This window comes from Crocodylus siamensis, chromosome 6, assembly GCF_052110815.1.
Source record: "Crocodylus siamensis isolate JL-2025a chromosome 6, ASM5211081v1, whole genome shotgun sequence".
Taxonomy (NCBI): Eukaryota; Metazoa; Chordata; order Crocodylia; family Crocodylidae; genus Crocodylus; species Crocodylus siamensis.
The window spans coordinates 43324652-43343393 of NC_143400.1; the positions used below are offsets into that span (position 1 = coordinate 43324652).

The following is an 18742-nucleotide window of genomic DNA, read 5'->3' on the forward strand; positions in this document are numbered from 1 at the left end:
AAGGTATTGGGATCCATACAAAGAAGTACCCATGCCTATAGAGGAGATGCTGCCATTGTCTTCTGTTCCTAACCTAACAGTGACTCTCTTTTGGAAGCCTCCCATGGAGCATGGGAGTAGTAACTACTGGGAGTTAGAGGTACAGACTCTGAATCAGAACTTCCTAGACCTTAAATGCTGCAAATGAGAGAGGAACAGTGGAAAAAATCCTGGTCATATCCTGTTTGCTTGCCCTTTCCACATCCACTCTCTCGTACAATGTGACATAGGACCCTGGAAAGATGGACCTATTGTCTGACCCAGTAAATAGGAGTTCTTATGTATAGCTCTCACAAAGTTTTTTGCTTTAATGTCTCTTCTCCCCTCACTCTTGCACACCGCTTCCCTTTCTTTTTCTTCTCAACAGCATCTCCAACTGCACCAACTCTCTTCCCACTTGTCTTATCTTGTGGGACCAGCACCATCCAAGACCCCAAAACTGTGGGCTGTTTGGCTCTGGATTTCTTTCCCGACTCAGTCACTTTCTCTTGGAGCAATAAACAAAACAACAGCATCAGTGGAGACGTAAGGAATTTCCCTGCGGTCTGGACGAATGCTGGGACCTTCACTGCTGCCACCCAGATATCAGTTAGTGCTGCCAACTGGCCAGTACAGCAACCTTTGCATTATATGGCCAATCACTCTCAAGGAAAAAAAACACTAAGAGTGCCACCTCGGATCTACCATAAGTAGAGTGATGCTTTTTTTCGTGATTATATACACAATCACGTGCATGTTATTCTAGATATCTGAAGGCCTTTGAAATGATAGCATATAGATACTTTTGGGTGAGAATCATTAGAAAGGTTGCAACAGATGTAGATGTAAAAAAAAGAATAAATCCAAAGGCTCTAGCAGAAGCTCTCCCTAGCTCTGGGAAGTCAGTCTTAGTGAGGTGGAGCATGTGAGTTTAGAAGGTAATACTCATTGACAGAAGTGGAGGTCAAGTGGGTTAGAACAAAGCATGCTGGGAATCAAGACATCTGGGATACATTTTCAGTTCTGGAAATTAATTTTGACCCCACCTAATTTTAATTATTTAATATAGCAATATTAATAGCTTCCTCGTGCCTGGGCATTCTACTAGAAACCACACACTTAGAAGGCATGGGAACTGGCTTTGTGATTGCAGCTCAGGTTTATAAAAAGAAGTATCTAAACCAGACTAACAGGTGCTGCTTCACTGCCAGGGCAGCTAGGATCTGGAACCAACTTCCAAGCGAAGTGGTGCTGGCTCCTACCCTGGGGGTGTTTAAGACGAGGCTTGACAGTCACCCTGCTGGGGTCATTTGACCCCAGTACTCTTTCCTGCCAAGGCAGGGGGTCGGACTTGATGATCTGCTCAAGTCCCTTCCAACCCTACAAACTATGAAACTATGATATGATGAGGTGTGATTTGGGCACTAAGTTGACTAGACACTGATCAAAGACGCCAACAGGCATAATGACAGACACAGGTGCACCTATAACCACTTACATGTAGCATCAGTTGGGCACATTCATTCTCAATTGTAGGTACCACACTCACATCCTGACCCCTTGTTTCTGGGTCATGTGCAGACCCTGCCCTCACCATCCACCCTGCAGCCAATGAGGACTTTGATACCCCATACAGAAATTCAATCACCTGCCAAGTTAAGGATCTTCACTGCCCAGACATTACCCTACAGTGGCTGAAGAATGGGAATTTGCTGCCATCTGGATTCACCACTTTGGGCCCCATCTATGATGGCGACGAGGGGTACTTCATCACCAGTGAGCTGATTGTCACCGAGGTGGACAATATTGTTTACTCCTGCATGGCTGACAGCCGTGAATTCAGTGACATGAAGAACATAAGCAAATCCATCTCATGTGGCAGTAAGTTCAGACTCTCAAGGCTTCTTTCCACCTATACTAGGTGCCCAGTTCAACTTATAAGCAAACATGAAGACAAGGCAAATTTTGCCCTGTAACAAGAGAAGATTACATTTCATTTAAGAAATAGGAGAACTATGTAAGGAATGAGAAGACTGAGGTGAAATGATGCTGGAAAAAAATATAGGGATCACTCCTCCCACACCGATATGCAGCAAGTTCTGGGGTGGCCAAAAGCACTATTTCACAATGTCAGAGAAAAGATAAAGAACAATTAATGGCAAGAAGTGAGGAATACCATGTGTACATTAACATGTGTCCCTCCATGCATAATGCAGTGGATTATCTTGTTAGAAATATTATTAAAAATGCATTATCAATAGCTGTTAGCTCCCATCAATAGTTGTCCTTTGAATAAGTACGGCTGCCAGCCTTCCTTGTCTCCCTAATGAGAGAGGGAAGGGGGGGGTTGGGAACTGAAGGAAAAACTCCAAGAGCTCTCTTTGTTCTGCAAATTTACTATCTCTTTGTTACAGTAAAGCATATACTCCTTAGCGTTCTCATGTAGATAAGAGTAAATTGCAATTTTTAATGGTCCTGTCCTTGGGGCAGAGAAGGTTTGAACTTTTGGTAACCTAAAATACTTTCTGAGCAGGCGCAATCAGCTAATACATATTAAGCCTATCCGCCCCGCATACTTAAGTAGTTAATTATAATACACATGGGATGCATGATCTGACGTATTCTCATGCATGTTTGTATGAACCGGAAATGAGTTGTAAGAGTTCCTGCTTCTGTACACGTGCCAGAAGAGAGGGGATAAAAGCCTGCTAATGATGGTACTCAGGGGCAGAGGGTTTTGATCTTTTGTCTTCTCCCTCTGACCCTATTTGCAAATATATACCTTTTGTCTCACCAACAATGTGTGCCTAAGAATTTGTTATTCAATGAGCCTCCAAAGAAAACGAACCGAGAGAGAGTTTTTTTTACCTCAATCTGACTCACTCAGTTGATGCCCACCCCACCACTTCTGGAAAGACCAATGCCTTGATAATATGACCACTTGTATTAATAAAAACAAAACTCATTTATAAAATTTCCCTTGGGAAAATGGGGGGTCTCACTCATCTTTCTCCCTTCCAGCATCTTGTATCTCTGGTAATATTGCTGTCCAAGTTATCCCGCCTTCCTTTGCTGAAACCTACCTCAGCAAATCAGCCCAGCTAACCTGCAGGGTCATTAACTTGCCCACTGCAGATGGGCTTGTTGTGACATGCTGGAGACAGAATGGCCAAGAGCTGGAAACCACTCTTCATCCACATGTTCTGCAAAATAATGGACGGTTCACTGTGGATGCCACAATCAGTGTGTGTGCAGAGGAGTGGGACAAGGAAGAAACCTACACCTGTAAAGTGACCCACCCAGATATTGTTTTCCCAGCTGAAAAGACCCTGTGCAAACAGCCTGGTAGGTGACACCCCTTATCCATTGGCTCCATATTACTCCACAGTTGGTCTCTTAATTGGCTTCAGCAGCTGGTAGTGCATTGTCAGATTAACAACCCTTAAATGTGTCCACCACCAAGACTGTCTATTCATGGCCCTCTCCATCTCTCTCTTCTCCATGCAGAAGCCAGCAGTCATGCTCCATCCATCTATGTCTTCCCCCCTCTCTCTGAGCAACTGGCCCTCCATGAAGCTGCCACACTCACTTGCCTGGTGAAGGGCTTCAACCCACCTGACCTCTTTGTCTGGTGGCTGCAGAACAGTGAGCCAATGAATGCCTCCAGTTACATCACTGCCAAGCCTACCCTCGAGTCTCAGGAACCAGAGCTCTACTTCACCTACAGCACCCTGACCATCAGGAAGCAGGAGTGGAATGCCAGCAACACCTTCACATGCCTCATGGGACACCAAAAGCTGCCCATGCAGGTGGCTCAGAAGACCATCGACAAGTCCACGGGTAAACCGACCCTGGTCAATGTGTTTCTGGTGCTGTCTGATACTGCCAAAACCTGCTACTAACCACTATCCCTTCCCTCAACCACCCAACCACCTAGCCCTTGCTATCGTGCTCCCTCATCCCAGGATTGTAAGGCAGAGGAAAGGTCACAATCCCTGCCATCTGAATGTACCATAATGGTGTTTCTGGAATGGAAAGTCATTGCTTGCATCATTTTAAAACAGTTAGAAATAAAATCAATTTTGAAACAAACTAGAAATGGAGTGGGTGAAAGATCATGTGGTCATGTGTCCTCAAAAGTAGGAGGAGCTTGTTACGGAGGTTCAGTGCCTTAAATCCTTGACACCTGTGTGTTTGTGCTGTGGTCATGGTTCTCATATCTTGTCCACTATCTCATCTTGTTGAGTCCTCTTCCCCTCACAGAGCCCTCTCTGCTTTCCTTCCTCTCTCATACCCTGAACACAACTGGAGAGACCCTCACTTACTCCAATCCCACTGATTCTCAGATCTTCTGGGCTACATTTTTTTATTGTCCATACATAAAAACCTGCACAAATCCTGCATTAGGGTTATCTCAGACCTGCTCTGTCATAGTCATTGCCAACCATACTTCTGATTGCCAGGACTAGGATTAAGTCTTCTGTAGACCTTGTATACCTATTCTTCATCTGCCCTCGAGGCTCTCAGATTAAGATATTACATTTATGGAGGGATTTCTTCACTCTTTCAGACAAATTAACAGTCAGTGGTGCATAACTTCAAATCCATGCCTAAGCATAGCCTCTGCTATTCAACACCTTGATTATCAGGAAATTCTCAGATTTAATACAGGGTTTCTGATGGCTTTAATTTCATTCATGCTTAACTCACTGTCATTTTTGGGACACCATGGTTCTTTGGGTTCTGGTTCTTCTTCCAGCACAAACTCCATCCAACTTTTTACTGCTTCTCTTGAAGAAGACTTGACAAATGTGTGGCATATACATGGCAATGAGACCACTTATCAGCTGTTATTTTTACTTTTGCAAGAAGAATTGAAATATGAGGCAATAATTTCATTCCTTTCTGACAGAACAATGCACATATGTTTCCATAGAGATCCCCCATTTGGACAGTTTGGCAGGTAGATGTACAGCATAACCCACCCACTGCCTTCTGATCAATTAATTCAACATTCTGTATTAAAAAAAGGCAAGAAAAAAAGTCCATTCCTAAAACTGAGGGCTATCAAGATGATATTATATCAGCTCAGCCTACCAGGATCTGAGGGAACAATTGTTCACCAGTGTCCCAAGGGATGACAAGGTTGAACGGTTATAAACTCCTGCAAGACCATTTCAGGCTGGACATATGGAAGAATTTCTTTACTGTCTGAGCCCCCAAGGTCTGGAATAGCCTGCCATTGGAGGTGGTTCAAGCACCTATATTGAATGCCTTCAAAAGAAATTGGGTTGTTTATCTTGCTGGGATCCTATGACCCCAGCTGACTTCCTGCCCTTCGAGCAGGGAGCTGGACTCAGTGATATTCCAAGGTCCCTTTCAGCCCTAATGTCTATGAAATCTATTAAATCTACCTAGCTGTCTCACTCTTCAAGGGCAGTCTCATAAGAATGTACCCTCAGGCTAGCTGTAAAAGAAACAGCCAACAATAGTCCAGTTCTTAAAGCAGATGTTTCAGTAGATATGAAGATAAATGTGCTAATAAAGGGAAACATGACTTTAGATTCTACAGTGCTTGCTCTTATCTAACATAGTTTCACTGAGGGACTATTTACATGACTCAGGAGCATCAAAGAAGAGAGTAAGAGATGGAGCCTTTCACCATTTCCTTCCGCCACAAATTCCACATCCAGATTAGTAATGACCCAAAATATTTGGGATGGGATATTAGTTATGTAGATAGATTCAAAAAAGGTCCACCAAGAAAGCAATGGGAAAATAGGAGGATCATCAGACACATCTAGATGATGCTGAGATGTTTGTTAAGCTAGTTAAAAAAACACTGCAAAAGGAAGGAAAGGGAACCCAAAACCAAACAACCTGTGATGGCAGGTCTTCTCAGAAGGAGATTCTCATTTTAAGTTTCTCTTGGTGTCTTCATGAGAATGTTTCAATAAACAGACAAGGAAAATGAAGGGCTGCCTGTGAGGTTTTTGTGTTTTTTTCAAACTGGCTGTTAGATTAAAATTTTGTCTTTTGATTTAATTATCTTTAGGAGAACTGTTACCAGTTCCCACAGCAAATTTTGACGTTTGATAAAAGAAAAGGTTCAAAATCCCTCAAAATTTGAGTCTGAAATGCTGCTGTGGTGTCTCATGGGAGCTGTAGTTTGGGTTCTTCATGTGCTCATTCTCCCTGCTGGACATACAGCCAGACTCTTTCCCACAATGCAATGCAGGTATGCCCTGGTTGTGAGGTATTTCCTCTCCATACAGTACTATCCCATAAGAGATGTAATAGTCTGACTAGGAAGTCCTTTACAGAAGAATGGCAGTATGAAACAACTTCCATGGGAAAAAAATTCTGACCTCTCAAAAATTGCCATTTCACACTCACAACCAAAAATTCAGTTTCCCAGAAAAATCCAAAAGGTGTCCCTCCAGGCTCTCCATTCAACAAACTCTGCAAAACACAAGTAGACCCAAACCTATCCAAGATGAAACTAAACAAACTATGTCACCCCCTTGCCAGTCACAACTTTCATCCATTCAAGTCCCTTCTTTGGGGTGAAACCATAAAGTCCTTAACCAAGGTTCTACCCTTTTATCTCATCCAGTTTCCATAGTAAGAAGGAGGTGAAATCTGAGATTTCCTTGTCATACAAATGACTTGGACAAGCCCTTCTCCTGAACCACAAAATCTCTTGAGGCCTCTCCACCATGACTTCCTATCATTCTCAGTCTGCCAACTGAAGGATTTTGTGACTTCCACTTCATACAGTCTCTCCACTGATGCAACTTCTCTTCCATCACCCAGTGGCCAAAGTAATGGTTTGACTGCTGTTGGGATGACCTTTACAAGGGTTGTGCAACACTACTGTCCTTTTCAAATGCATCAAAATGCACAGACTATACATAGAATCCTCCACAGAGAAATTGCCCTCCTCCCCCACCCTGTTTTTCAGTTCCAGTTGCTAAATCCCCAGACCTTTTCCCACAATGTATGAGTGTCCCATGAGCTGAAATATTTTCTGCGATCAAAGAAGGGAATGGTTGCATACCTATAGATGTGGTGATGCTTTGAACATCAGCCCACCATTCTCCCCCTTCTTTTAGCCTTTATGGCCTCCTTTTTCCTCCCTAGAAGTTAATTTAGGCAGATTTTTCTAATACTGAGATTTGTATGTCAAATTCCAATTAAATTCAGTCTATCTATTGATCAGTCTAACACCCATGACTGCAATCCACTGGTGGTGTAATTTTGAGTTTCTTTAAGTCCCTCTAGATACTTGGCCTTTCCTTTAATTGTGCTTTCCCTATGAACTCACTTTCACCTTTGACTCTTCTACCACTGTCCCTTGTGTTTTATAGGAACAGTCCTAGCCAACTTCCAACACAACCCCCCTCCCCATTCCAGTTCTGACAGTTCCAGTTGCTCCTGACTAGAATTCACCTGATATGACTTTTAACAGGAAGTCTGCACGCACAGAACCTAGGCAGCTTTCAAAAATCCCACCCCAAGATACACAGCTGCTTCTAACTTGATCTCCCTACCAACTGGCACCTCAGTAGAAAGTCATCCTAACCCAACACCCACTCACTCCACAACTTTCCAAATGAAAACTGCACCTCATCTAGATATCCATCTACTTGCTTCAACCCAAACACCCCTAGGTAATGCTGAGGACTCCTCTCAGGACCTCGAACAAAGAAGTCCCTGGTTAGTCCTGATTCTGTGTGTGTTTTGTCCAAAGTATACCTCGATGAGTTTGTGGATGCTGAAGATGAAGATCTCTACAGCCTCTGGAAAACAGCCTCCATTTTCACCATCCTCTTCCTTCTGAGTCTTTTCTATCGTGCCACAGTGACATTGATCAAGGTAAAGTGGAAATGTGTTGAGTACGATAACTGCTTTCCCATGACATCCAGTTTAACCCAATCTCAGTAAAGTGCTGCATGTGGTCCCATGATGCGGTAGATACCATAGAGTTGGGGCTCAGATCAGATTTCAAACAGTATGTGGGCAGTCAAACATATTTTAAAAATGAGTCTTCCATTACTAGGCTAGAACCCCTGGATATTTGAGTTCTATTCCTCTTTTACCATTATTGACCAGGTCAGTTCCTCTCTCTGTGCTTTCCCCCCCTCCAGCTTTTTCTTTCTTCCACAGATAGACTATGAGATCTTCAGAGACAAGAATTTGTCATGTGATGGCATGAAACTAAGAGGTGGAGGTCTGTGATCTTCAGTGAATGGGAGAAACTTTTCTCCACTGTGGTACTAAGTATCTTTTTTTTCATATCTCAGGTGAAATAAACCCAGCAGCCTTCATTGTTCCTGCAAAAGGAGAGCCAAGAGGGCAATCGCTTTTGAAGGAGTTTTCCCCACTTTTCTCGGCATGGTGTCTTGATTGATCAGCTTCTGAAATATCCTCGGACATTTTACAAATGTAACTGGACTCATGCCACTGTTGCTTAAAGGCATCTTAGCACAATCCCCTTTGTCCACATCTCCTGGCTGTATCCCCTTTACGTAAAATGCAGTATTTACCAGTATAAAATATAGCAAGATGTGCTGCCTGAAGGAACATGTGTAATCAAATTGCATATGATGGTATTTCACTGGATGTTTATATTTCTCATCTTGTACATATTTTCTGTGTTGAAATACATCTTGCTGACATGACAACATATTCCTTGTGATTCCCTAATTTTGTTATTCAGTGACTCTTGTAGACACTTCACAGAAACAGCTAAAGCACTGATCCTCAACCATGGTGTCACAGCAACCTGGGTGCCTTGAGAGCCTTTCAAGGATGCCAGGGGGTTCCACACAAAGTTAACACTGTTTAATGTTAAAAGCATTCCTCCCAGTTGTGGTCTTTCTGAGTTCTTTGCAACTGAAGAAGTGCTCTATTATTTTTCTGTAGTCCAGAAGCAAGTGAAAACCAAAATTTGGCATTTTCCAAGGGTTACCTGTTGCATCTGTTGAGGAGGTACCGCAAACCTGAAAAAGTTGAGAACCATTGAACCAGAGTAATTTATTCAGCCTTGGAGGCTCTGACAGATTAAAGCCAAAAGCGATCCATATGGTCAATTAGCCTGACCACTAGATTAATTAAGCAGGCTGGAGGTTTTTCACACAGTAAATCCTGCACTGAGGCATTTTTCTCCTCCACTATGTAAAATACCCTGAGAACCTCATACCTGATGTTTGAACTGGAGCTTACTATATAGAGAAAGACTCCAAGGTTTTATCTGAAGAATGTGAGCAATGGAAAATTCACATCCTCTTATGGGAAGCTGTTCCAGATACTAATTCACTGGCAGAAAGTCTCACTTCCAACCATCAGTTTCCCTCTGTTGGATCTTGATATAGTATTGCTTGATCTGCTAGCTTTACGGCCCTTTGCCATCAAAGATCTCCACCAAGTCTTGGCACAGTCAAGTTCCTACTGAACCCTTCTTTGGACGAGCTGTATTTTAATATTTTTGATGAAATAACTACTACCCTCTGCATAAAAAAAAGAAAGGAGGAGCTAAAGTTCATTCTTGCCCTTTCTTGCACTGCAACGGCATGACTGTTTGCGTGAGTGGGTTTTCCAGATGCTTTAAAACTCTTTCTGGCACATTGAAGTAAAACTCCTCAGACATAGTTTAGTTTGGCTTGCCACGAATTAAAGTGCCGTGTCCACAGATTCGTTGCATGCGAACACAAAGGCACTCAAAGACATGTAATGAGCCCCTTTGTCCACCAGATGGTACTGTAACTTTTTTGTAGTTCACCCGTTCACATTGCTTTTGCTTTTGAATCGCTTCCACGTTTTTTTTCTTGAACCATTTGCCAGCTCCCTGCTTTTACAGCTGCGTGGCAGGGCATGGGGTAGGGGGCCCCAGGCCGGGGGGAGCGGAGAAGGGGGGCCATTACTGAACCATCCCGCTCTCCTACGTCACCAGCTGGGGACAAGGCTTAATTCATTCAAAAATCTAATGCGTGCAAACACTGATGCAATGCTCCAAAATAAACAAGTTTAAATTTTATAAACCTATTTACTTTAATGAGGATTAAACCCTGTGGTGTGTACAGGTGCCCCAGCGTGTCAGTGTCCTATCCCAGCCTCTGGTAGATGGAGTGATGCCTGATGGTTACAGCCAGAATTTATGACTCCTATATCTTCTATTCCTTTTTTCCCATGGAAATGCTGCTGGGGATCCAGTGCCTCATTTCTGACCCAATAATTATAATGGTTATTTCTGTGTTTGGATGAAGGGAGAGCTGTGAAAACGAACATTAGTAGGAGTACCCTGGATGAAATACGGGAACCATGGACGGATCTAGGATTTTCAAAAGAGGGTTGTGGATGGTGTGGTACATCATCACATAAAGTATAACAATTTTTTCCAGTTAAACAGAAACTAGAAGCATTGCTAATATGTTAGGGATATAGCACTACATTATTCAGGTTAATATCCAAGCAAAAACAAATATAACTTTATTGGAATGTGCTAGATCACATGTAAAGTTTAAATAAAACTAGGCAAAATAGTCAAAATATATTGTTTTATTAGTTACATAGTCATTATAATTAAATGTGCCTCTCTCATCCAGCAAAATCTAGCCTTCTTGAGCATCGTGACAGTGACAGTGCTTCCAATACTTCACTGTCAGTCATTTCTACACCTGAGTTAATATTACCATGCCTGAGTTAAGTTTTTTAGCTAGAGCTCAGAACAGACTGCAGGGCTGTGAAATAGAAAAAATATATAGCCAGGAATGGCTAAGTGAGAAAAAAATTGCAGAAGTTATAGTTTGAATAATGGAACATCAAGACAGCTAAAAAGGATAGAAGGTAAATTCGCACCTGTGGAGTGGAGAGAGATTAGCAGGAATCAGGGAGATGATAATGAGCCATGAAGTCACCTAACTCTCTAGGCACTGCCTGAATAAAAATGCAGCTTCCCTCCCAGGCAGTTAGTTATAAAATGTGGGTGGAGCAGGAATCAATTGCACCCCTCCTCGATCCACCCCTGCCTGGAACACAAGGTGATCACAGAGATCAGCATATTATCCATCTTGTTTTTTACCACTAAGCCTGAAACGGTTGTTATTTTATTCAGCTCCCTCATCTACCTTAGCTTCATTGCTAATCCCCATAATCAAATTGGCCCCTATCAGGGCCAATGTTTCTGCCCCAGAATGACTCAAAGAGGAAACACATTATTACAGCTGTTTTGGCAAACAGGATATGCGGGGGCCGCAGGAAGACGAGGAAACGCCATCCAAGCAAGACAGGTGACAAAGGCAAGGAGTGCTAAGGTAAGGAACGGGGGTCCAGACAGTCTCCCTAATTGCGGGGTGCCACACACAGTCTTGCAAGGCCTGAAATGCCTATATACCAATGCTCGCAGTATCGGGAATAAACAGGAGGAACTAACCCTCAGAATAGCTAGTTCAAACCCAGATGTCATAGAGCTAACAGAAACGTGGTGGGATTCGTCCCATGACTGGGCAGTTAGCATTAGGGGATATAGGCTTTACAGGCGGGATAGAGAAGGAAGGAAAGGTGGGGGTGTGGTGCTGTATGTCAAGGAGCACTACACATCCTCTGCCAGCAGAATGGGGTCAGAGGAGGGGCAGGCTGAAGTGCTCTGGGTCAAGATTCAAGGGGGCCGTGGGGAGAGCAATTTGACAGTGGGGGTCTACTACAGACCCCCCAGTCAAGGGGAGGAGCTGGTCTGGGAATTTTTGGGCCAGCTTGCAGAGGAACTTAAAGCAAAGGATATAGTTGTCATGGGTGGCTTTAATTACCTGGACATCTGCTGGGAGGAACAGTCAGCCAGGTCAGACCATTCCAGGAGGTTCCTAGCTGAGATTTCATAGATTTCATAGATTTCATAGACATCAGGGCTGGAAGGGACCTCGGGAGATCATCGAGTCCAGCCCCCTGCCCAAAGGGCAGGAAGTCAGCTGGGGTCATACGATCCCAGCAAGATAAGCATCCAATTTACTCTTGAAGGTGTTTAATGTAGGTGCTTGAACCACCTCCGCTGGCAGACTGTTCCAGACCTTGGGGGCTCGGACAGTAAAGAAATTCTTCCTTATGTCCAGCCTGAACAGTCTTGCAGGAGTTTGTGACTGTTAGACCTCGTCATCCCTTGGGGCGCTCTGGTGAACAAACATTCCCCCAGATCCTGGTGATCACCCCTGATAAACTTATAGGTGGCCATCAGATCACCCCTGAGCCTACGCTTTTCCAGGCTAAAGAGTCCCATGTCTCCCGGCCTATCATCGTAAGATCTGTTTTCCTGAGCTCTGATCATGCACGTGGCTCTCCTCTGGACTCTCTCAAGTTTCTCCACATCCTTTTTGAATTGTGGAGCCCAAAACTGGACGCAGTACTCCAGCTGTGGCCTCACCAAGGCTGAGTACAAGGGGAGAATGACATCCTGGGATTTTCTCGAGAAGCATCTATGGATGCAAGCCAGCGTTTTGGTCGCTTTACTAGCTGCAGCATCGCACCCAGACTCATGTTCATCTTGTGGTCAATGATGACCCCCAAGTCTCTTTTTTCTGTAGTGCTATCCAACGTAGCAGGATACAGGACCTTGACTTAATTCAGGAGGTGCACGGTCCCACCAGAGGAAATGCCCTGTTGGACCTGGTCCTGGCCACAGGCAACGAACGACCTGGTAAGGGGCCTCCAGGTTCTTGACCACCTAGGTGATAGTGATCATCGCTTGCTGGAATTCACCATCCAGCACAGGGTGTCAAGGGCCTGCAACAAGATGGTAGCCCTAGACTTTAGGAGGGCCAACTTCAACAAGTTAAGGAGACTAGTGGGAGAGGCACTGGGGTCCTTGAGGGCAGGGGAACTCAGTGTCCAGGACGAGTGGTCGTTCCTTAAGGAAACGATACTCAGGGCCCAAGGGGTGACCATCCCAACAAGAAGCAAGGGGGGCAACAGTGCCCGAAAGCCCCCCTGGCTCACCAAGGGCGTCCGGAAATCCCTGCTTGCCAAAAAGGCGGTGTACACCCGGTGGAAGGGGGGTGCTATCTCCAAAGAGAAGTATACCTCCTCTGCTTGGGCCTGTAGGGGGGCTGTCAGGAAAACTAAGGCGGACATAGAGCTAGGACTAGTGTCCAAGATCAAGGATAATAAAAAGTCCTTTTTCAAATATATAGGGAGGATGAAGAAGGCACCAGATAATATGGAGCCCCTGCAAAATACGTTGGGCAATCCGGTGGTTGCGCCAGAGGAGAAAGCGGAACTCTTTAACCAATTCTTCACCTCCGTTTTCTTGTGCAGGGACTGGGACTTCCCCGCTGTGATGCCAGACAGACTCGAGGGGAATGCCTCCAGACCTCAGGTTGGGGAGGACCGGGTTGGAGAGCTTCTGGAGGGGCTGGACGTGTTCAAGTCAGTGGATCCAGATGCTCTCCACCCCAGGGTGTTGAGGGAGCTAGCTGGGGTTATTGCAGGGCCCTTGGCATGGCTTTATGAGCACTCGTCATGCTCGGACCAGGTGCCGGATGATTGGAAGATAGCCAACGTGGTCCCCATCTTCAAAAAAGGGAAGAGAGAGGACCCGGGCAACTATAGGCCCATCAGTCTTACCTCAATCCTAGGGAAACTCTTTGAGAAGATCATCAAGGAGCACATCTGCAATGGGCCGGCTTCAGAGATGATGCTCAAGGGCAACCAGTATGGTTTCATTAGGGGCAGGTCATGTCAAACCAACCTGATAGCCTTTTATGATCAGGTCACAAAGGCAATGGATACAGGTGTCACCATGGACGTAGTCTTTCTAGACTTCAGCAAGGCCTTTGACACCATCTCCCACCCCATCCTCACTAAAAAACTAGGTGACTGTGGCATTTATGCCTACACAGTCAGATGGATTGCAGATTGGCTGAAGGGTCGTACTCAGAGGATGGTGGTGGATGGGTCATATTCAACCTGGGGGGAAGTAGGCAACGGAGTCCCCCAGGGCTCGGTCCTTGGGCCTGCGCTGTTCAATTTCTTCATCAGCGATTTGGACAATGGGATGAAAAGCAACCTGTTTAAATTCGCTGATGATACCAAAATTTGGGGTGAGGTGAGCATGCTAGTAGGGAGGGAAAGATTGTGGCAAGATCTGGATAGGTTACAGGAGTGGGCTAACATAAACAGGATGCGTTTCAATACTGACAAGTGCAGGGTGCTGCACTTGGGCAGTAGAAACCAGCAGCACACTTATAGAATGGGAAACTCCCTTCTTGAGAGCACAGAGGCAGAAAGGGATCTTGGAGTCATTATTGACTCCAAGATGAACACAGGCCGACAATGCAAGGTCACGGTTGGCAAGGGCTACCCGGACCTTGTCGTGCATCCACACGTGCATCTCAAGTAGAGCCGAGGAGGTGATCCTCCCCCTCTATGCGACGCTGGTCAGGCCACAGCTGGAGTACTGCGTCCAGTTCTGTGTGCCCCACTTCAGGAGGGATGTGGACAACATTGAGAGGGTCGAGAGGAGGGCCACCCGCATGATCCAGAGACAACAGGGCAGACCCTACAATGAGAGACTGCGGGACCTAAACCTGTTCAGCCTCCACAAGAGAAGGCTGAGGGAGGACCTGGTGATTGTCTATAAACTCACTAGGGGGGACCAGAAGGGTTTGGGGGAGACACTGTTTCCCCTAGCACCCTCTGGCATAACAAGAAATAATGGACACAAATTATTGGAGAGTAGGTTTAGATTAGACATCTTCAAGAACTACTGCACAGTTAGGGCGTCTAGAAGCTGGAACCAACTTCCAAGGGAAGTGGTGCTGGCTCCTACCCTGGGGGTCTTTAAGAAGAGGCTTGATGCCTACCTGGCTGGACTCATATGAGTCCAGTTTTTCTCCCACCCAGGCGGGAGGTCGGGCTTGAAGATCTAAAAGGTCCCTTCCAACCCGACTTCTATGATTCTATGATTCTATTACAAAGCCAACATATTTAACAATTTCTTTGCCTCCATTTTCCTAAGCAGGGACCGAAACAGTCACCCCCCCCGCTGGGCCCCCCTCAGGCCCCAGGGGAGGCACGCCTAGGCCAAGGGTTAGTGAGGAACTAGTCAGGGAACTTCTGGAGGGACTGGACGTATTCAAGTCAGCTGGTCTGGACGATCTCCACCCTAGAGTACTAAGGGAATTGGCTGAGGTTATTGCAGGATCCCTGGCATGACTTTATGAGCACTCATGGTGCTCTGGTGTGGTGCCAGAGGACTGGAAGAGGGCCAATGTGGTTCCCATCTTCAAAAAGGGGAAGAAGGAGGACCCAGGAACCTATAGGCCAGTTAGTCTTACCTTGATCCTGGGCAAGCTATTTGAGAAAATTATTCTGGCGCATGTCCACGAGGGGCCAGCAGGGGAGATCATCCTTAGGGGCAACCAACATGGGTTCATTAGCGGCAGGTCCTGTCAGACCAACCTGGTGGCCTTCTATGATCAGATCACCAAATTATTAGATGCAGGGGTAGCAGTGGACATAGTCTTCCTGGACTTTCCGAAGGCCTTCAACACTGTTTCTCACCCTGTTCTCATTAAGAAACTGGGGGACTGTGGTGTCGACACCCACACAGTCAATTGGGTTGCCAACTGGCTGGAGGGCAGTACCCAGAGAGTGGTGGTGGATGCGTCATTTTTGACCTGGAGGGATGTGGGCAGTGGGGTCCCCCACTGCTCAGTCCTCGGGCTCGCACTGTTCAACATCTTCATCAGTGACTTGGATGAGGGGGTAAAATGCACCCTGTTCAAATTTGGTGATGACACTGAGATGTGGGGGGATGTGGGCATGCCAGAAGGGAGGAATAGGCTGCAATCGGACCTGGACAGGTTACAAGGGTGGGCGGATGAGAATAGGATGAGATTCAACACCGATAAGTGCAAAGTGATGCACCTGGGGAGGGACAACCGGCACCATACCTACAGGTTGGGGATCTCCCTTCTTGTCAGTACAAGTCAGCTGGCCCTGACAATCTGCACCCCAGGGTACTCAAGGAGCTGGCGAGCGTCATAGCCCAGCCCCTGGCATGGATCTTTGAAAACTCCTGGCACTCTGGTGTAGTGCCCGAAGACTGGAAGAAGGCCAATGTGGTGCCGATCTTCAAGAAAGGGAGGAGAGTGGATCCGGCCAACTACAGGCCCATTAGCCTGACTTCTATCCTGGGGAAGATCTTAGAAAAGTTTATTAAGGAGGCCATCCTTGAGGGACTGGCTCAGGCTAACATTCTAAGGGACAGCCAGCACGGGTTTGTTGCGGGTAGGTCTTGTTTGACCAAACTCATTTCCTTCTATGACCAGGTGACCTATCACCTGGACAAGGGAGAAGAGATTGATGTCATATATCTTGACTTCAAAAAAGCTTTTGATCTGGTATCCCATGATCACCTCTTGGCCAAACTGCCCAGTTGTGGCCTTGGCTGCACCACGATCCGCTGGCTGGGAAATGGGCTTCGTGGTCGGACCCAGAGGGTTGTGATTGATGGCAGTCACTCATCATGGCGCCCTGTGACCGGTGGGGTCCCTCAAGGCTCTGTCCTGGGACCCATACTGTTCAACATCTTCATTAACGTTGTGGACATTGGAGTCAGGAGTGGACTGACCAAGTTCGCCGATGACACCAAACTTTGGGGCAAAGCATCCACGCCAGAAGATAGGCGGATGATCCAGGCTGACCTGGACAAGCTCAGCAAATGGGCAGACAAGAACCTGATGGTGTTTAACACCGATAAATGCAAGGTTCTCCACCTTGGGAGGAAAAACCTGCAGCACCCTTATAGGCTCGGCAGTGCTACGTTGGTTAGCACTACAGAAGAAAGAGACTTGGGGATCATCATTGACCACAAGATGAACATGAGCCTGCAATGCGATGCTGCGGCTAGTAAAGCGACCAAAATGCTGGCGTGCATCCATAGATGCTTCTCGAGCAAATCCCGGGACGTCATTCTCCCCTTGTACTCAGCCTTGGTGAGGCCGCAGCTGGAGTACTGCGTCCAGTTTTGGGCTCCACAATTCAAAAAGGATGTGGAGAAGCTTGAGAGAGTCCAGAGGAGAGCCACGCACATGATCAGAGGTCAGGAAACCAGATCTTACAATGACAGGCTGAGAGCCATGGGACTCTTTAGCCTGGAAAAGCGCAGGCTCAGGAATGATCTGATGGCCACCTATAAGTTTATCGGGGTGACCACCAGGATCTGGAGGAACGTCTATTCACCAGAGCGCCCCAAGGGATGACGAGGTCGAACGGTCACAAACTCCTGCAAGACCGTTTCAGGCTGGACATAAGGAAGAATTTCTTTACTGTCCGAGCCCCCAAGGTCTGGAACAGTCTGCCAGCAGAGGTGGTTCAAGCACCTACACTGAACACCTTCAAGAGTGGATTGGATGCTTATCTTGCTGGGATCCTATGACCCCAGCTGACTTCCTGCCCTTTGGGCAGGGGGCTGGACTCGATGATCTCCCGAGGTCCCTTCCAGCCCTAATGTCTATGAAATCTATGAAATCTTGGAGTCATTATTGACTCCAAGATGAACATGGGCTGGCAGTGTGGACAGCATGGAGAGGGTCCAGAGGAGGGCCACTCGCATGATCGGGGGCAGCAGGGCAGGCCCTACCAGGAGAGGCTATGGGACTTGAACCTGTTCAGCCTCCAGAAGAGAAGGCTGAGGGGGATCTAGTGTCCTGTTACAAACTAGTCAGAGGGGACTAGCAGGCACTGGGGAAGTCCCTGTTCCCCCAAGCACTGCCAGGAGTGACCAGGAATAACAGTCACAAGCTGGCAGAGTGTAGATTTAGGCTAGATATCAGAAGGCGCTACTTCACAGTCAGGGCGGCTAGGGTCTGGAACCAACTTCCAAGAGAAGTGGTGCTGGCTCCTACCCTGGAGGTCTTTAAGAGGAGGCTGGATGTACACCTTGCTGGGGTCGTTTGACCCCAGTACTCTTTCCTGCCATGGCAGGGGGTCAGACTAGATGATGTACTCAAGTCCCTTCCGACCCTACAAACTATGAAACTATGAAACTATGTTTGTCTTTAGGGAGGTTCAATCAATCTGCTCAGGATGTTAGGGCTGGTTCTTGACTTCACCCTCACTGCCCTGCAGCCTGAGATACTGAAGGAAATACAGGCCACCTTCCTGAAAATGAGATCTTTACTGAAGTTCTGAAGGTGACTCAGGGTCTCACAACAGATAAACAGCTAAGCATGAGCTCCCTGTGCAATGCTATGAGTTAGGGAGGGAAATCCTGGGATGTATAAACAGCAGAATATCAAGCAAGGGATCTTAAAGCCTATAGGTTATATTAGGGAGATTTCTACTGTAAGAGTAGCTGTTGCATATTCAACCTACTCAATACAAGGAAACATCCTAAAAGATGATGTTCTTATTTCATTTGTTTTATTTAAGCCCTTGTACACCTTGAAAATTATGGGATGTCATAAATAACAATAATATCCTGTCTCTATTTTGGGATTGTTTCCACTGGCTTCATTTGAAAAGGGGTTTCAGATAAGTGATCCCTTTTCATGGGTTGCTCCAGGTATAATTCACAGCAGCCCTGCCCAAGACATAATACAAAAGCAGCTAAGGAATTCCCTTCTCCCCAGTGCAATTCTGGGGAAAAGTGGGACAGATTTGGGTAAGGACAAAAACCAGCAACTTAGACAGGGCTCCAACTGGGCTAATAACCCAACCCAGACAGAAA

At 46.2% G+C, this 18742-nt stretch overlaps 3 gene segments (V, D, J or C); all 3 read left to right on the forward strand.

The window, feature by feature from the left end:
* LOC149862399 (immunoglobulin heavy constant epsilon-like) overlaps nucleotides 1-18742 on the forward strand; it is a 218535-nt gene that overhangs the window by 134826 nt on the left and 64967 nt on the right.
* LOC149862402 (Ig gamma chain C region-like) overlaps nucleotides 1-18742 on the forward strand; it is a 246711-nt gene that overhangs the window by 134450 nt on the left and 93519 nt on the right.
* On the forward strand, nucleotides 1484-8259 carry LOC149862407 (Ig mu chain C region membrane-bound form-like). The segment is given in 6 exon segments: nucleotides 1484-1496; nucleotides 1600-1899; nucleotides 3040-3363; nucleotides 3526-3858; nucleotides 7772-7896; nucleotides 8188-8259. Coding segments are annotated over 6 exon segments (1167 nt in total).